At 42.4% G+C, this 19,450-nt stretch overlaps 1 protein-coding gene across 1 annotated transcript in view; it reads left to right on the top strand.

Annotated features, from left to right (window-relative positions):
• Positions 1 to 19,450, top strand: part of Shcbp1l (SHC binding and spindle associated 1 like) — a 31,797-nt gene that overhangs the window by 11,474 nt on the left and 873 nt on the right. The window contains exons 4-9 of the mRNA XM_048431083.3: positions 1,090 to 1,176; positions 1,246 to 1,464; positions 2,152 to 2,257; positions 11,367 to 11,520; positions 13,693 to 13,943; positions 15,039 to 15,161. Of these exons, the coding sequence (XP_048287040.3) occupies positions 1,090 to 1,176; positions 1,246 to 1,464; positions 2,152 to 2,257; positions 11,367 to 11,520; positions 13,693 to 13,943; positions 15,039 to 15,161 (940 nt within the window). The remainder of the gene's footprint in view (positions 1 to 1,089; positions 1,177 to 1,245; positions 1,465 to 2,151; positions 2,258 to 11,366; positions 11,521 to 13,692; positions 13,944 to 15,038; positions 15,162 to 19,450) is intronic.

The following is a 19,450-nucleotide window of genomic DNA, read 5'->3' as shown; positions in this document are numbered from 1 at the left end:
TGAAGCCTGGACAGAAACCTGAAGGCAGACACCATGGAGGAACACTGCTTGCTGGCTCCTCAAGAAGACTCTTGCTTAGCTAGTTTTCTTATACAGCACTGGACAGCTGGCCCAGGGAATGCTGCCACCCACAGTGGGCTGGGCCCTCAGGTCAGTTAACAACCAAGACAATTCCCCACAGACATGCCCGTACACAGGTCTGATCTGGGTAGCCCCTCAACTGCTATTCCCTTCTCAGGGCCACTAGGCTGTGTCGAGCTGATAGTTAAGTAACCAGGACAGCATCTGAAATATATTTGATTTCATCTAATATATGAGGACATTACAAAAACAAAACAACAACAACAAAACACTAGATGTCATTGTCCACAGTATGATTGGTTGTTATAAGCTGACTTCACTTGGGCAAAGCTATGAAGTGAAGAAAAGGGTATTTATTACATGTTTATGTTTTTCTAAAGTTATTTTCCCATACAAATCATGTTAAATTTTGCAAATTTTCCTTGTTGAACAAAGTCATAGCTCAAATCTATAAATTTAAAACATGAATTTTATAATCTTACTTCCAGAAACATTATTTTCCTCTCTGTAGTAGTTTAAGATACAGTTCAGTCATTTAGCAGTTGAAGTTTGATCTCTTATTATTGGTTCATTCATAGACTATTTCAAAACATTTTCCTTAAGAAAACTGAGATGTGAGCTGGGGATATAGCTCACCGGTAGAGTGCTTGCCTAGCATATGAGGCCCTGAGTTCAACTCCTTTGCGCTGTAAAAAATGAGGTGTGGGGCCATGAAGGTGGGGGTCATGGAGATGGCTCGTGGGCAGAAGTGCTTGGTGCTGAGCCTGATGGTGAGCCGGGTCAAAGCTGAGCTCAGCGCCCTGGAGCTTCCCGGGGAAGGAGGGTACAGATTCCACGGCTGTTCTGATTTCCAGATGCACACTGTGGTGCATGAATGAGAGTGCACACATTAAACGAATGTAATTTTAAAATTAAGATTCATGAGAGTTTTGAGATTAATTTTTTTAGAAGCTTCTAAACATGGTCTACATGTGTTAGTTACTGTCATCCTAATTTGGTTTATTGTAGGTTTTTCTATGATTTTCTTTGGAGAGACTGGGATGATGAAGAAATTTGTGAGAATTATACTGCCCTTATTGAAGAGAGAATTAATCTGTAAGTAGAGCTGGGAAAGCACTGAGCCACTTGTGAGGGAGGCGCGTGTAACTGCACTGTCGTTTCCAGGTGGTGCGATATTCAGGACGGCACCATCCCTGGCCCCATCGCACAGCGTTTCAGGAAAACTCTGGAGAAATACAAAAACAAGCGTGTTGAGCTCATCGAGTACCAGAGCAACATTAAAGAAGACCCGTCTGCAGCCGAGGCTGTCGAGTGCTGGAAGAAGTACTATGAGATTGTGATGCTCTGCGGGTTGCTGAAAATGTGGGAAGACTTACGCCTACGGTAAGGATTTGTTGTATTGAAAGAGCCACAAAGAGTGTGTGGTTGTTCTTGTGTGGTAGCTTTTGGCTCATAGATTGGCTTGATTAAAATACTTCAGAAAGCTGGGTGTGATGGTGCACATCTATAACCCCATGGATTGAATGTAAATTTCTCCATTTAAAGACAATCCCTTAAAAATGGTGGTGGTGGCACACATCTTTAATTCTAGCACTCAGCAGGCAGAGGCAGGCTGAATTCTGAGTCTGAGGCCAGCCTGGTATACAAATCGGGTTCCAGGACAGCCAGGGCTATTTCACAAAGAAATCCTGTCTTGAAAAACCAAAAAAAGAAAAAGAAAGACAAAGATGTAGAATGTAAGGGTTTAAATTCCATTATCTACAAGATCTTGTTGGCTAGGTATGGTGGTATACACCTTTAATCCCAGAATGTAGGAGGCAGAGGCAGGAGGATCTCTGTTAGTTTTAAGCAAGTCTGATCTATATGCAGAGTTCTAGGCAGCCAGACCTACATAGTAAGACCCTGTTTTAAAAAAAATCTAAGTAAATAGTAAATAAATAAAAAATGAAGGCTCTTGTTAGATTGCTCTCAAGTTGCTTATGGTCAATAAACGTTGGTGGCTTACTAGGTTAAGATAAGATAGGTTGAGTTTTTCCATGTTAATTCACCCACAAATATTTTCCTCTATAGAGTTCATGGACCTTTCTTTCCAAGGATTCTGAGACGTAGGAAAGGGAAGAGAGATTTTGGGAAGACTATAACACACATCGTAGCAAAGGTGATGACGACCGACATGGTAAGAAACTTTCTTCTGTGCTCACTTAGGTGTGCCGCACAGCGTGGAGGGGTCGCGCCCGAGGTAGAGCTCTGTGTTACGTGGTGATGACGCCTCGGTTCTTCCTTATGCCCGTCTCAGTGTTGGCACCCAATCCTAGAAAAGCACTGACAGCTCTTCACTGTGCCCTGGCCTTGTGGCCAGTGCAGCCCATGAGAGGCTGCAGACAGGAAGACAGAGGGACAGTCTTGGCTATTTGTACACCTCACAGATTTCAAGATGGAGACATGGGCCAGTAAAGGCAGCAACAGCTACAACACAGACGAAGAAATACTGCAGCAAGGTTATGGATGGGGCCAGTTTCAAAGGATTCTGACAGTGCCAGCTGGGAAAATGAAGCCCACAGAAACCTGGTTTATATATCAAATAGGTGAACTCTGGGGGAATGTCTTTAGTCAGTCTCTGAACAATATAAATTGCTCTGAGACCAAAAGTAAATGTTTCTACCCGAATTGATGCTTAATAGTGTTTCCCAGCCGTCCCTTTGGACTGCTTTGCTTGGTCTCTGTACTCCCCTGACTTTCGTGGTCTCTAGATGACCCCACTGACCTCTCAATGCCCAGTTTGTCTTTTCCTGCACTGTCTTGTCCTATTTATCAGTTATAACTTCACCTGTTTACAGTCCAAACACATCCACAGGCCAGGTGTTTGTCCTCAGCCCAGACCTACTCCAACCTGCTACTCTTAAGCACTCCAGTGCCTGTGATTAAATTCAAGATGTTTATGCACTGGCTTGCCCATGTTCCAGAACTCTGTAAATGGTCCCAGCATTTATTAGTTGCTAATTACAGTTTTTCAGGAGTTACGTGAATAGTCCAAACCCATCGCCTTTACACATAATTTAACCTTGTGTGGCCGGGGTTTTGTTGTTGTTGTTGTTTTGTTTTGTTTTGTTTTGTTTTATTCTTTGGGGGCCTACCACCTAGCTCCCAAATAAGTACACGGAGAGTTATTCTTGCTTACTTCTGAATGACCAGCTTAAACTTGGTTTGTTTCTAGTCAGCTTTTCTAATTTAAATTATCCTGTTTCTCTTTAACTACATTTTGCCTCTGGGCTTTTTATTTTTCTTTATTCTATATATCTTTCTTTCCTTCTTACTCCATAGCTGGCTAGGTGGCTGACTGGATGGCTGGCCCCTAGCGTCCTCCTCTCCTCCTTTTCTCACTCCTCTCTCTCTTCCCTCAATTTCTCCTTCTGTTTATTCTCTCTGCCTGCCAGCCTTGCCTGTTTCTCTCTCCTGTCTAGCTGTTGGCCGTTTAGCTCTTTATTAGACTAACCAGGTATTCTAGGTAGGCAAGATAACACAGCTTTATAGCGTTAAACAAATGGAACATGGCAGAGGTTTCAGGTTCCTGCCTATTCCCTTTGATGTCCCAGACCAATGCCCAGACCCACAGAGGTCCTGACTCAGGCCTACTCCCTCTGAGGACCCAGACTCACGCCTGGCCCTGCCAAGATATCTGGTTCCTGCCTATTCCCTCGGAGGTCTCAGGTTCACTCACATCCAGACTGGCAGAGGTCCTGGCTCAGGCCTAGTTCCTGGGACGTCCTAGACTCATGCCCAGACCCAACGGGGCTCCAGCTTAGGTCTACTCCCTTGAAGGTCCCAGATTCATGTCCAGACCCTCAGCAGTCTCTGGCTCTGGCTCACTCACTCAGCAGTTACTCCCCTGTATCTGTTCCAGTGGAGATCGCTGACTCTGGATCTGATCGCTGGCTCAGTCCTGGTCCGCCAGTGTCCCGCGACTGGATTTGCTCCTGGCTTCTGCTCCTGGTGGAGCTTCCCAAGTTATTTCTTATGCCAAGCAAGCTTACTAAAGCACAGCATCTTATATGCTGTTCACAGGGGAGAAGTGGACAGAGTCAGCAGAAAGTGGCACAGTAGGACGAAGTCAGAGGAGGCTAATCAAGCAGTGTTGCTCAAAAAGAACACAGGTGTCTCAAGCGTATTACAGACTGAGCACACACTGGCCTTGGGACTGATAACTCCATTCCTTCAGGAGGGAAAGCCAAGTTCCCAGGAACTGAAATCTTCAAAGCCCTGCTCCAGTCCCAGACTGGCATTGCTAAGTCTATTTTTGGGCAAGGACACAGAACTACCTTCCCTTTGTCCTTTCTTCAGGGCCCATGAGGGCCTCTGAGAAAGCCTTAGATCTGTCCGGCTCTCAACAGTATCGCCAGTCTCCAGATCAATGTGAGTGGTGCTGTTGACCTTGAGGAGCAACCAAGTAGAGAAGGCTACATATACTGTGGGCCGCCAGATGAGGGATTTCTTTTCCCCACTTTGAACAACTTGGATGTGGCCTCCTCAGGCACAAAACTGTTGGACAGCAAAGTGACCTGTGGTGTCACAGGTAAACAGAAATTTTCTCCTGTCTTGTCAATGCTGCTGAAACACACTGACCCAGAGGGGTTGGAAATTTATGTTCTGACTTTACCATGTGGTTTGTGGAGTGCTTGCTGAGGACACGGTCACTTTCTTTGGTTCAGTGAGAGCTATGCTAGCCTGTTCTTCGGAAGTTGATAAGAGGCTGCTGCTGTCTTAACTTGGGGGTGGTAGATGATAAATGGTAAACGCTATACCACTGCACACACTGCCAGCTGTCCAGCATGTGGCAGCTGCTGCCCGCTTCACTGGTTTTTTGGCTTGTTTTTTGTTTTTGTTTTTGGATAAAGAGCCATGGCTATTCTGAGAACAGAAAGTTGAATTTCCCTTTTACTATTAATTAAGTGGTTATGCCTTTTTCCAGCACTCAGGAGGCAGAGGCAGGTGGATCTCTCTGTTCAAAGCCAGCCTGGTCTACAGAGCAAGTTCCAGGATAGCCAGGACTACACAGAGAAACCCTGCCTCTAAAAAAGGAAATAATAATCTCATAATATAATTGATTACATTATAAATTGATTATATTTAAAATACGATGATGATCATTATACCAGCATCTATGGTACATCTTGGTAAAAGTATAGAATTTGCTTTTTTGCCACAGCCTTATGTTTTTCATTTTTACTTCTCACTTTTGTTTTTAAATCTCTTTTGATCTGGGCATAGTGGCACGTGCCTGTATCCGCAACACTCAGGAGGCAGAGGCAAGAGGATTGCCACAAATTAAGGTCACCCTGGTCTACATGGGGAATTCTAGGCCAGACTGAGTCACAGAGTGAGGCCCTGTCTCAACACAAAACAAATCTGTTCTGGTTTTATTTTCTCCATTCTCCTATATCAGTCAGAGACTTGATTATCATCTCAACAATCCTGTTTCACTTTGTGATTGTTTCTGAGCTGTGGAGCAGGACGGAGGGCCACAGTGGAAAGGCGGCCACCCACCTGCCACTCGACTGAGACTTTGGTTATGGATTGCCTTTGAGTTTGACAAAACATGGGCTTGAGGTTGGTGGCAGTTCCACATGCTGCCATCGTAGCTTTCTGAGCATTATGCCACGTAACTACACTGATCTCTGTACACTGTACAAAGGACATGGGTGCTGCAGTCAGGAAACCCAATGTCTACTGCCTCTGCCATCTCTGACGGATGAGTTCTGAGCACCCCACAGAGAGGGTGAGAGGGTTCACCTAACATGATTTCAAGGCCCTTCATATGTAACATGTATCACTTATTTTGTAGCTGCATAGTGTTAGGTTACCTGTAAACATCACAGTTTGTTTATCCCTCAATGGTTGATGACTGGGTTTTCTTTGTTATTTATCGCAGTGAGATCAAATCCAGGGACAGGTACATGCTGGGCAAGTCCTCTACCACTGAGCTGACCCCCTCCCCAGCTCAGGGTTCTTTATTTGACCAACAAAATAAATGTTGTTTTATTTGTTTGTCTCTGTACAAATGGTTGTTTCCCTGCACGTTTTGAGTAGATACCTGAGAGTAGAATGATTGGGCTATATGGGTAATTCTATGTTTAAATTTATGGATTTAAATTTTGAATTGAACCTATTAGGAATAAATTCAGCATCACCAATAATGTGTTGGTGTTGCATTTAGGAAAAGAAATTAGAAAGCACTTCCCCTTGGTGTAATTTAACCAAGAGTGAGCCCAGATTTGAGCTCTCTACTTCTCTCTTTCTCTGTGTCTTCCATTCTTTCTGTCTGCCTGTAGTGTGAATCTTACGATGAATATTTATTTTATAAGATTGCTTTTAAGTTGTATTTGCTCTTTGCAGCAAATATGATAACACCCACACAAACACACAGGCATTGTTCTGGGTCAGGGCAGAGAAGAGGACATAATTTAAGATTACAGTTCTGCATTAGTTTAGGTTGTGAAAGTTGAAATCCAAGGAAAGTAAGTTTAGTTGTCACATGGTTCTTTTTAAAAACAGGTTAACACGGGTTGAATACACACTGGGATTTCTGTCTGAAGTGACCAGTCTCTAAGACTGTAACTAATGTCTCACCACAGATTGCAGATGCACACCAATGATTTATTTATTATGTATACAATGTTCTGTCTGCATATGCCTGCAGGCCAGTTATTGGGAATTGAGCTCAGGACCTCCAAAAGAGCAGTCAGTGAATCTCTTAGCCCTGCCATTTTTTTAAAACATGGTTGCTGGAGAACTGCACTCAGGTTCTCGTGTGTGTGTGTGTGTGTGTGTGTGTGTGTGTGTGTGTGTGTGTGTGAAGCACTTTACTGGCTGAGCCATTGCCCCAGCTGTAGCTCGTTTATCAAGTCACTAATCCATGTTGTGTTAATTTTACAGGATTAGGGTCCAGCTTCACTCTTGTGTGTGTAAACATTCATTTGTTCTAACATCATTTGCTGAAGAGATTATTCTTTTCATCTTGAATTGTCTTGACAACCTTGTTGACTATTTAATGGATGCTCTTTTTCTAGCTTGTCAGTTCTGCCCCACTGGTCTGTGTCTTCCTTATGCCTACACCACACTGTCTGATCACTATGGCTTTGTAGTAAATTTTGAAATCAGAAGTGCATATTCTCCATTTGTTCTTCTTTTTTAGTATTGAAAAGGACTGCATTTCTCCAAAGACTCCCATGGGGCTGAAGAGATGGCTCAGTTAGTAAAATACTTGCTTGACAAACATGAAAAAATTCTAGCCTCAGAACTCATGTTAAAAAATAAAAACACTGAGTATGTTGGCACTCATAATCTCAGTGCCAGGGAGATGGAGGCAGGTCTGTGGGGTTTGCTGGCTAGCTAGCCTAGCTCCCTTGACAAGTTCCAGGGCAGTAAGAGACCCTGGTCACCCCCGTCTCAGGGTTTTATTGCTGTGAAGAGACATCATGACCACAGAAACTCTTTTAAGGAAAACATTCAAATAGTGCTGGCTTACAGTTCAGAGGTTTAGTCCGTTCTCATCATGGTGGGAAGCATGGCAGCCTGTGGGCAGACATGGTGCTGGAGAGGGGCTGAGAGTTCTACATCCAGATCAGCAGGCAGCAGGAAAAGAGTGATGCTGGGCCTGGCGTGGGCTTCTGAAACCCCAAATCCCACCTCCAGTGATACACTTTTTCCAACATGGCCATACTTACTCTAACAAGGGCACTCCCTATGAGCCTATGGAGGCCATTTTCATTCAAACCACATCTTCCAGCCCCCCACCACAGAAGAAAAAAGTTAGAAACACATCCCCCTACACACACACACACACACACAGCCTTGTCAAAATTCTGATAGGAATTACATTAAATTTATAGACTAATATGGACAGTATCCTTTTTCAAGGGGGGCATCTTCAAATACATGAACACATGGCTTTCCACTTAGACCTTCTTTATTTCAGTTAATGGTTTGTGGTTCAGCATAAAAGCTTTCATTTCCTGGATTTAAATTCAGAATGCTATTAAAATGGTGTATATGTTCTTAATTTCCTTTTTATAGTGTTCATTGACACAGGCTGGCCTCACACTCACAATGTAGTCAAAGGTGACCTTGAACTCCCATCTTTCTGCCTCCACTTGCCACATTCCGGGATCGCAGGCCTGTGCCACTGTGATGGGTTCATGTGGAGCTGGAGCTGGAGCTGGAGCCTATGGCTTTACAAATGCTAGACAAGCACTCTAAACCTGGGTTTAAATAGAATGAAGCATGACCAGGGTAAAATGAGGCACAGTCTATTAATACAGCAAAAGTTTAGATATCTCTCATTGAAAATGCAGGGGAAAAAATGAGCTTTCTCAAACCAGTTTAGCTGGTTAAACTTTTGTGGAGAACCACTTGGTAATGTGCATCCAAAAGACTTCAAATGTCAATAAGCATCTTTGTAGTCCGGTGTATGTGTGCACTTGTGTGTGAGTGCACGAGAATGTATGTGGATGTATGCATGTGTGTAGTTATGTGTGCATGTATGTATGTGTGTGAGTACGTGTGTGTATTCATGTGTATTTGTCTGTATGTGTCTGTTTATAACTTTCTCCTCAGCAGTTCTTAATCTAGAAACTTTTCCAGAAGGAGTTTCTAGAAAGGTCCATCAATCAAGATTTATTTGTTGTAGCAATTTTATAATACTGAAAAGTCATAAATCATAATGTGTATGAGGAATTTATAATGCATCTATAGCATAATATATACTTACTAGAATTTAGGCTTTACATAATAGTGAGTCAGGTCTGGTGACACATGCTGGTAATCCTAGCTATTGCACAGGCTGAAGCAGAAAGAGAGCAAGCTCAGGACCTCATTGGGCTATTGTGAGTTCCAACCCAGCCTGGCCAACTTAACATGACCCTGTCTGAAAAGCTGAAAGAAAGCTGGGGTGTAGCTCAGCAGAAGAGCACTCACCTGACAGAGGGAAGCTCTGGGTTCAATTCCTCAGACTAGAAAGAGAGAGAGAATTCCAAACTGCATACAGTAGATGATGATATGATTTACTGGAAATTAATGTAGTACTGGAATAACATAAAGAAATATTAGAAGAGAATATCTATATAAAGGTTTTTTTAAGATAAAATTTACAAGTTAAATTTTTTCTTTTTCATTTGCTTTGTTTGTTTGTTTTGGTTTTTGTTTTGTTGTTTTGAGACAGGGTTTCTCTGTAGCTAAGGAACTTGTCCTGGAACTCTCTCTCTGTAGAACAGGCTGGCCTGAAACTCACAGAGATCCACCTGCCTCTGCCTCCTAAGTGCTGAGATTAAAGGCATGCACCACCACTGCCGAACATAGTAGATTTTTTTTTTAGAATATAATTTTAGTTTTCAAATTCTGTGTTTGAAGTTAATTATAGCAGGGCATAATTACACCTATCAATAATTTCAGCAATTGAAAGGCCTAGGAGGAGGATTGGGAGTTCAAAGCCAGCTGGGTTATACAACAAGACCCTATCTTTAAAAACATAAATAAATAGGCTGGGCATGGTAGTGTATTTACCACTTTAGTTGGTGGTGGTACTAGAAGAATGGCGCCAATAAATAAGTTGGGCTGATGTCTCACACAATGACCAGCCTTGTATAGAGCCTCAGACAATACTCTGAGGGTTAAGAGGAGTCACATGAGTAAAGTATGCAGTCACAGGGACAAGTCACACATGGCAAAACATGTTTTTCCATAGAGGCATATAAACAAGTAACAATAGCCAGCTCTAAGAATAATCTGAAGTGAAAGCTCTACTGTCCGCTACACCTAAGGGGCATGAAAACCAAGAACAAGTGCATAATTTGGAAGAAACTGAAGGGACAAAACTCTTGTCTGTTGTCTTAGAGTTTTCTCTCAAATACTTAGAATTCTCCTCATAAGAACATGTCTCCATTCTTGGACTGTGTTTCAACAGTGGTGCATACCTTTAATCCCAGAACTCAGGAAACAAAAGTTGGAGGATCTCTGTGAGTTCTGGTCTACCCAGAAAGTTTCAGGTCAGCTAAGACTACAGAATGAGATACTGTTGGCAGAGGCTGATCATTCATTCCCGGCTGCCAAGACCCAAAATAATCACTCAGAAACTATATATTATTTGCAATACTCTTTGGCCAATAACTTAAGCGTATTTCTAGCTTGCTCTTATATCTTAAATTAACTCATTTCTATTACTTTATATTTTACCACGAGGTTTGTGGCCTACCGGCAAGGTTCTAGCTGATAGCTTGCCTCTTCTCTGGCAGCTACACAGCTCACTCCGCCTACTTTCTCCCAGCATTCAGTTTAGTTTTCCTGCCTAGCTCTATTCTGCCCTAATATAGGCCAAAGCAGCTTCTTTATTCATTAACCAATGGTATTCACAGCATACTGAGGAGAATCCCACGTCAAGATGCTATCTCAATAAATAAATAAACAAATGGATAAATGTCATTGCTTTTTATTATAAGTAATGAAGTTCCTTCTCTATCCTTAATGCAAAGCATTGGTACATTTTCTTTGTAACTCTAGAATCGTCAGTTTATAAAAGTGATAATAATTTCCCCACAATTGGAAGATTATTCTTATTCTGAGCTAAAGAGAACAAGGCAGGCAGGGCTGTAGATGGTTCAGTAGGAGAGGGCACTGACAACCTGGGTTTGCTCCCCAGAACACACAGGATTAATGGAGAGAAACAACAGCCACAAGTTGTCCTTGACACGCGTGCTTTCATGCATGTGCATACACACACACACACACACACACACAAAATCAACTAAATAAATGTTTTTAAAAAGTAGGACTAGGCGCAGTGGCACATGTCTCAACATGAGACAGGATAGCCTGGGCTACTTAAGGAGACTTTGATTTAAAAAGAGAGGGAAAAAAGATGACAACAGAGAACAGGAAGGAGGGGAGTAGGGGGAAGAGGAGGAGAAGGTGAGGTGGTGGTGACAGCAGCAGCAGAGGGTAGTTGGCACATAAGAAAGCACAGGGTCCAGTGTCCCTTGCCTTGTGTCTGAGGCTTGACCTTGGGCCATTCACCTAATCTCACTGCTCAAGGTAATATAGAAAATGACTTCTGGCCTGTGATCCATACCCAGCCCTTAATAGAAGAATAATCATTTGTGATTATGAAGAAAATTTCATCCTTGATTTTTTGACAGAATGGTACTGGTCACCAGATACTATGTAGGTAAGTCTTTGGAGAAAATCATGTGTCCAAGAAGTGTATTCAGGTGGCACACTGCTTTCCTTTTCCTTTCCAGGTAAAGAACTTGTCCTCAGACACACTTCTCCAGCAGCACGATGATCTGAATCTGGCTTTGGACAATTGCTACAGTGGAGATATAGTAGTGATTTTCCCAGGAGAGTACCAAGCTGCAAATCTTGCTTTGCTGACTGATGACATCACTATACAGGGTTAGTAGGCAAGCCCTTGCAGTTTTTCTTACAGCAGCATAGACTTGCCAAACTGTACTGGTAAGCATATGGAACCACAACAGCTTATCCTTCTCAAAATCCCTATGTGCCTTTTACAGCAAAGACCATATATTGCTTATGCTGGTCTCAAATTTTGGGGGATCAAGTGGCCCTTCCCGAATAAGCTTTGTGAGTGACAGGAACTACTTGGTACACCATGATGCCCAGTGGTTCATCATATTTTCCTTTTTGGTAGTGCTTGGAATTGAGCCAAGGGTTTTGTGCCTGCTCAGGCAAGCACTCTACCACTGTGCTATAGCTCCAGCTAATAGGCATCACATTATTTTATACTCCTCTGTATATTTGTACCTAAATTTGTGTCTTGTTAACTTTGAAAGAAGAGTATTCCCAGTGTCTGATGAAAAGAAAATAGTGAATTTACATTCTACCTATGAGTTTTGAAAATTCAAGCAAATCTTCACTATAACAGTATTTTACCAAACAATGGGTAATAAGAATTACATAAGTACTTTAAAACTCAGAGAAATGCAAATCAAAACAACTCTGAGATTCCATCTTACACCTGTAAGAATGGCCAAGATCAAAAACACTGATGACAACTTATGCTGGAGAGGTTGTGGGGAAAAGGGAACACTTCTGTATTGCTGGTGGGAATGCAAGCTGGTACAGCTCCTTTGGATGTCAGTGTGGTGATTTCTCAGAAAATTAGGAAACAGCCTTCCTCAAGACCCAGTAATACCACTTTTGAGTATAGACCCAAAGGATGCTCAGTCGTACATTGCTCAAGGACATGAGCTCAACTATGTTCATAGCAACATTGTTTGTCATAGCCAGAACCTGGAAACAACCTAAATGCCCCTCGACCGAAGAATGGATAACGAAAATGTGGTACACAATGGAGATGTAGCTTTCTCGATATTAAATTTTGGACAACTGCTTTGGTTAGAGCAAAATTATTGGTATGATTAATCTAATTCTCTGTCAGGTGTGTGTGTGTGTGTGTGTGTGTGTGTGTGTGTGTAACAGGGTTAGGTTCTCTCTCTCTCTCTCTCTCTCTCTCTCTCTCTCTCTCTCTCTCTGAGACAGGGTTTCTTTGTGGCTTTGGATCCTATCCTGGAACTAGCTCTTGTAGACCAGACCAGACTGGCCTCCAACTCACAGAGATCCACCTGCTTCTGCCTCCCGAGTGCTGGGTTTAAAAATGTGCTCCACCACCACTGCCCATGGGTTCTCTTCTACCATGTGAGTTCTAGGGATAGAACTGTGGTCAACAGGCTGGACAGCAAAGCACCTTTACATGCTGAGCCATTGTTATGGTCATTAATTATGGCTTTGAAAGCAAGTTAGATGTAGTGCATTTTGTGTCTTAGACATTTGTATACAGTTATTAATTACATGAGAATGTGTAAGATTTAGAAGCTGGGTGTGTACCTCATGTCCGTAATCCCAACACTAGGAAGTTGAGGCATGAGCTTAAAGTCAGCCTGGGCTACATTGTGAGTTCCAGGACAGCTTGGGTTAAGAGTGAAACTTTGTAATTTTTTAATTGTTGTTATTATTATTATTTTATTAAGGGAAATAACTAGTAGGATGATTATATTGAATAAATATTGTAAGTGTAGTTAGACTGGTTATAAACATAGATTTCAACATCAAGTCACCAACTTTATATTACTTTATAGGCGTGGGCAGGGAGATGGCTGTGAGGATAAAGGACTCACTGTGCAAGCGAGAGGGCCCTGAGGTCCCCTGTGCCCACACAACTAGGGGTGGCAGTGGGGTACATCTGTGACCCTGGAGCTAGGGAAGTGGAGTCGGATATACCCTGGAGAGCTACTGGCCAGATAGTCTAATTGAAACTGTGAACTCCATGTATAACAATAGACCTTCTCTCAGACAATGAGGTAGAGAATAGTAGGGGAAGATACTTAACCTCCACATGCACAGAGCACAGCCACACACATACACACATATGTGAATACACAAGATCCCTTTATAGATAGCCATTTAATTAAGAGTGAATGTTTGTATATATGTGCTATAGTATGTGTCTATATATAAAACTTGATAAAATAACAGAAATAACGTATTATTGAATGACTAAAGAACTTTAAATTTTTGGGTTACAATTTGTTTTTGTCTCCGCATCAGGAGTTGGAAAGAGAGAAGAAATTATGATTACTTCCGAACCTTCACATGACAGTTTTGTGGTATCCAAAGCAGATAATGTGAAATTAATGCAGCTCTCCTTGATACAACAAGGGACAGTTGATGGCATTGTGGTGGTAGAGTCTGGTCACTTGACTCTGGAAAACTGCCTATTAAAGTGTGAAGGAACAGGAGTGTGCGTTCTTACAGGGGCTTCGCTGACAATCACAGACAGTGAAATCACTGGCGCCCAGGTATTCCCTTCTAGAAACAGTATAGCTTTATATGACTGTGTGTGATAACTGGGAGTGATCGTAACTTAAAAACAAAATATAACAGTGGTGTGCGTATCTGGGCATGTGAGTGTGCATATGCACGTCTCGTGGAACATGTGTGGAGGTCAGAGACAGCCTTGGGTACGAGTCCTTGCCTTCTACCCTGTTTGAAAAGGAGTGTCTATAATTAAAATTGTCTTGTTATTATTTGTGTGTGTGTGTGTGTGTGTTTGTGCAAGCTCAAGCTTTGTGTGCTTTGTCTTCAAGTACATACACATATCAGTTGTCAGTTATTGCTTCTCCCTTTCTACCATGGGCTTTGAGTGCTGTTCACTGCTGCTGCACCCACCAAACTAGTTGACTCGTGAGCATCTAGGACAGTGGTTCTCAACCTGTGGGTTGCAACCCCGAGAGGGTCGCATATCAGATCTTTATTTACATTAGGCTCATAACAGTAGCCAAATTACAGTTACAAAGTAGCAATGAAATAATTTTATGGTTGGGGATCATCACAATGTGTGAAACTGTTAAAGGGTTGCAGCACTGGGGAGGTTGAGACTCAGTGATCTAGACCTTCTCTCTCTCCAGTATCACCACGGAAGCACTGGACTAGACAGGACATTCTCATGCCCAGCTTTCCCACTCGTTCTTATGGTTTAGATTCGGGTTCTCATGCTTACACAAGTGTTTTTCCAACCAGTCCCCAAAAGGCTGTTTTTATCTTTCCACACAAGTAGATTAACACATCTCATTAAGCGGGAGACACAGGGCGAGAAAGCTGCCTCATGGCTAAGAGTGCACTGCTCTGTCTCCCAGAAGCCGCGGATTCAGCTCTTCTACAGAACCCACACAGGGAGCTCACAGGTGGTTTGGCGCCTACTGTATTCTGAGCACCTGCAGTAGCGTGTGTGTGTGTGTGTGTGTGTGTGTGTGTGTGTGTATGTGTGTGTGTGTACACACATAAACAAGCATGCATAACTAAAAATAATTTGTCAGGCATGGTGGCACACACTTGCAATTCCTGCTGCCAGGTGGAAACATTTTGTAACTTCCATTGTTTGCTTTGAATTTCAGGGTGCTGGTGTTGAACTGTATCCTGGGAGCATAGCCATTTTGGAAGGGAATGAGATTCATCACTGTAATAATCTCAGAACCAGTGACAGTTCCAAAAGCACCTTAGGTGGTGTTAACATGAAGGTATTGTCTTAGCACTGTTATTTTTGTTTTGAGGCCGGGTCTCACTATGTAGCCCTACTAGCCTGAAACTCTATGTAGACCAGGTTAGCCTTAAACTCACAAAGACTTACCTGCCTCTGCTTCCCGAGTGCTGGGGTTAAAGGTGTGACTTAGTTCATACTGGAGAATTGTTCTAAGAGTTTTAGATAGTCAGGTCTTAGTTCCCTTTGCTGTGATAAAACACTCTGACTAAAGCAATTCAGAGAGAGGAAGGGTTTATTTAGCTTACGGTTCAAGGACACAGTAAGTGGGGGGGGACACAAAGCTGCTGCAGGGTCAGAGCGGTAAGAGCCAGAGGCAGCTGGTCATATCACATCCACAATCATAAGTAGTTGAATGTGTATGTTCAGCTCAATTTCTCCTTTCTGGGAAGTCTAGTACTTAACCCCAGGGAATGGGGCCACCTTTTAGGATGGGTCATCCCATCTCTATTAACCCAGGCAGTATATCCGTCACAGGCACAGCCAGAGGCTAAAGAATCCCTCTGGTATGCCTGGAGGCTTAGTAATTCTCTCTAGTTGAAAATTAATATTTCACAAATGTTAAAATAGCAATAATCTTGTTTAAATGCTATTTCTATTTTATTTTATTTTTTTACATTAGTCATAAACTGATTGGCCTATTAGCTCAGACTTCTTATTAACTCTTATAACTTATATTAGACCATTATTCTTATCTGTGTTAGCCACATGGAGCTTCCCTCTTCCCAGAATTCTGTTCTCATTGACCCACCTCTACTTCCTGTCTGGTTGTCCCACCTATACTTCCTACCTGGCTACTGGCCAATCAGCATCTGTTTAAATATAGACAATTGTCCTGCACCACTTCCCCCTTCTTTTTTTAAAAAAACAAACAAACAAACAAACAAACAAAAACAACATTCATAGTCCATTTTTGGGGAATATGGACATAGTTTTCCAGGCTACTTCCTGCTGGTTGGGGGCACTGATAATCTTATGGGGACTAAAAGAAAATTTAGAATTGTGATCAAATCCTGACTAGAGTATCCTGTGAGTCTTGATCATCTCAGGCAGCAGTCTTGAATCTGTTCTGGATGTAGAACTCAGACATGTGGGCCATCTGTTTCTACTGGAGATTTCTCAGGTGGTCTTCCTTAATCAAACTTGATTTTTCTTCACTCAGAATGAATCCTGTGGAAAGAAAAGCAAAATCTCTTCTCCAAAGTAACATACCTTTTTGACTTTAATTTTGAAGTCAAGGTATTTTCAAAATACCTATCTTGGATTTATTAAGCAGCATTTATAAGCAAATATCTTTTAGCAGCTGTTGTTCCTTCCTCAGCATTCAAACAATTCAAAGAGAGCATAATAACACACAGTATCAAGATTCTTTGTGTAGTTTTCATCTTTACGTGGCTTTATTTTAACTTATATTTCTTTTTTCTTTTTTGATTTATTTATTTATTATGTATACAGTGTTCTGACTGTATATATGTTGGCAAGCCGGAAGAGGGTACAGATGGTTGTGAGTCACCATGCGGTTGCTGAGAATTGAACTCAGGACCTTTGGAAGAGCAGTCAGTGCTCTTAACCTCTGAGCCATCATCTCTGTAGCCCTATTTCTTTTATTTTTACTTGTACTTTTAGAGACAGGTTCTTTGTATATCTTTGGCTTTCCTGGAACTCCCTCTGTAGACCAGGCTGTCTTTGAACTCACATAGATCTGTCTGCCTCTGCCTCCCAGGCATTGGGATTAAAGGTGTGTGCCACCACGCCTTGAACTCACAGAGGTCTGCCTGCCTCTGTCTTCCAAGTGTTGGGATTAAAGGTGAATGCCATCACACCCAACTACTCTTTTTTTTAAAGTCTTTTTAAATTTTTTTCTCTCCCAAGCCTGCATATATTTTTAACACACTGTAAAACATTTAGAGGTTTTCTTCGACTTTGAATCTTTCTTTTACTGTGTATCTCTCTTTTTCTGATCACATGAGTCTTTAATTTGCTAAGCAGTCTGGCTAGAATTAAAGCCATGGCTTTGACGGCTGGATCCGGCCCATTCCTTAGCTTTCTGAGAATCTAGCCACATGGTGGAGGTTCCAGCTGGAGTCATGTTTATTGCCACTACTCCATGACATTTCAAGGTTCCTGCCACCAACAGAAAGCATGAGATCAGCTTTTCATCCACACCATGTAAGTGTTTCGTGGCAGGACCTCTTTAAAGAGCTGCAAGGTTTTTTAGCTAAAGCTGAGTTAGGAAGCCTCTCTTAAATGAGAGCACTTGCCTCTAACGAGCAGAACCCATCTGAGAAAATGCTGCTATCAATAAGCCATGCTTGACTCTTTTTTTTTTTTTTTTTTGGTCTAGAATTACTTCCCAAGCTCTGTCAGGCTTTATGTGGATGCATTCGTCCACATGTTGGGCACCATTTGTTGTCTGAGGTGAGGTTTCTGTTCTGCCCAGTTCCCACAGTTGTTCAGTCCCAAAGAAATCACGCAGAGGTCTACATTAATCATAAACTGATTGGCCCATTAGCTCAGGCTTCTTATTGACTCTTATAACTTACATTAGCCCATTATTCTTATATGTGTTAGCTATATAACTCAGTACCTTTTTCAGCAGTGTAGTCACATCTTACTTCTTCTGTTGTCTGGACAGGACTGCTGCTATTTCTGTTTTAAAAGGAATCGTTGGCTGGGTGATGGTGGCGCACGCCTTTAATCCCAGCACTTGGGAGGCAGAGGCAGGTGGATCTCTGTGAGTTCGAGGCCAGCCTGGTCCACAAGAGCTAGTTCCAGGGAAACCCTGTCTCGAAAAACCAAAAGAAAAAAAAAAAAAAAGGACTCGTCCACATAATAAAATAAATGATAGGTGATAGGACTCAGACCTGTCCCGGTCCCAACAGTGGAGACTGAACTCAGTGGTTATGCATGCATACTAGTGAGCACTCCCACTGAGTTTGTCCCATCATATTTTGAGACAGTTGGCCTGATAGTCCATAGCCTAATCAGGTCTTAAATTACAGTCCTCCTGCATCAGCCTTCTGAGTAACTGAGGTCACAGGCCACGAGGCCCAGCATAAAGTAATTTTGAATATGAGAAAGTAGGTGGACTTTGCTCTTATGTATTAGAGTTTTAATTGACAAGATTCATAATACAGTTTTGAAAGTAAAGCAAATAGAGTATTGTAGACAGGCCTGTAATCCTAGCATTTAGGAAGTAGAGCCAGGTAGGTCAGGAGTTCAAGACCACCTTTAGCTACATAATGGGTTATATATGAGATTGTGTCTCAACTATTCCACCACAAAGCCAATTAAGAGAATAATATAAGAACACCTTTGAGGTGAAATGTAGTATGCATTCCTATAAACAAGAGGCTGAGGAGGGAGGACTGGTGTGAATTCCAGGTCTGCCTGAATAATATAATGGATAGCAGGCTAGCCAGAGGTATATGAGGAGACCCTTTCTTGGAAAGAAAGGAGGGGAAGGAAGGAGAGAAAGGAGGGCTGGGGGCGGGAAAAACTAGGAGTGAGGAAGGGAATAAAAGGCCACTCTTGGCCAGGTGTGGTACACATGCCTTTAATCCCATTACTCTCGAGGCAGAGCATAGGCAGGTGGGTCTCTTAGTAGGGAGCCACCCTGGTCTACCAGTGAGTTCCAAATCAGCTGAGGCTATCTAGTAAGACTTTGTCTCAATAAAAGTCAGATTTGGGTTTTCAGATTATAGTCTGCAGCAGATCACCTATCCCACCAATGCCCCTGCAGGTTTTCAACATCAGTCAGATAAGGAAGAATGGAACATGGAAGATTGATTTTGAAAAGCCTAATATATCTTAAAACACCTTAAATTTCATGAGCATTAGTGTTTGGCCTGCATGTACATCTGTGTGAGGGTGTCAGAAGCCCTGGAACTGTAGATACAGACAGGGTGAGCTGCCATGTGGATGCTGGAAATTGAACCCTGGTGCTCTGGAAGAGCAACCAGTGCTCTTAACCACTGAGCCACCTCTCAAGCTTCATTTTGTTGTTGCTGTTTCTGTTCTTAAATAATTTTCAGTTGTTCAGAAATATTAGCTTGTATCAGGACCACTCTTAACCACTCTTGCAGAGGTATACCCTAGTTACCAATTCAGTAGATGTAGAGTGAAGCCTGAAAATCGGTCAGTTTCCAAAGGGACACTAAAATTGCTGGCCACTCCCTAAAACATAATCCCACTGCTTACAGTGACCATAGAACAGCACAGCACTGACATCGCGTGGTGGCTTGCTGGAACTGCAGCATCCTGCCAGAA

The sequence above is a fragment of the Myodes glareolus genome, chromosome 5 (genome assembly GCF_982192425.1).
Source record: "Myodes glareolus chromosome 5, mMyoGla1.1, whole genome shotgun sequence".
NCBI classification, from domain to species: domain Eukaryota; kingdom Metazoa; phylum Chordata; class Mammalia; order Rodentia; family Cricetidae; genus Myodes; species Myodes glareolus.
This window is presented reverse-complemented; position numbering and strand designations above follow the sequence as displayed.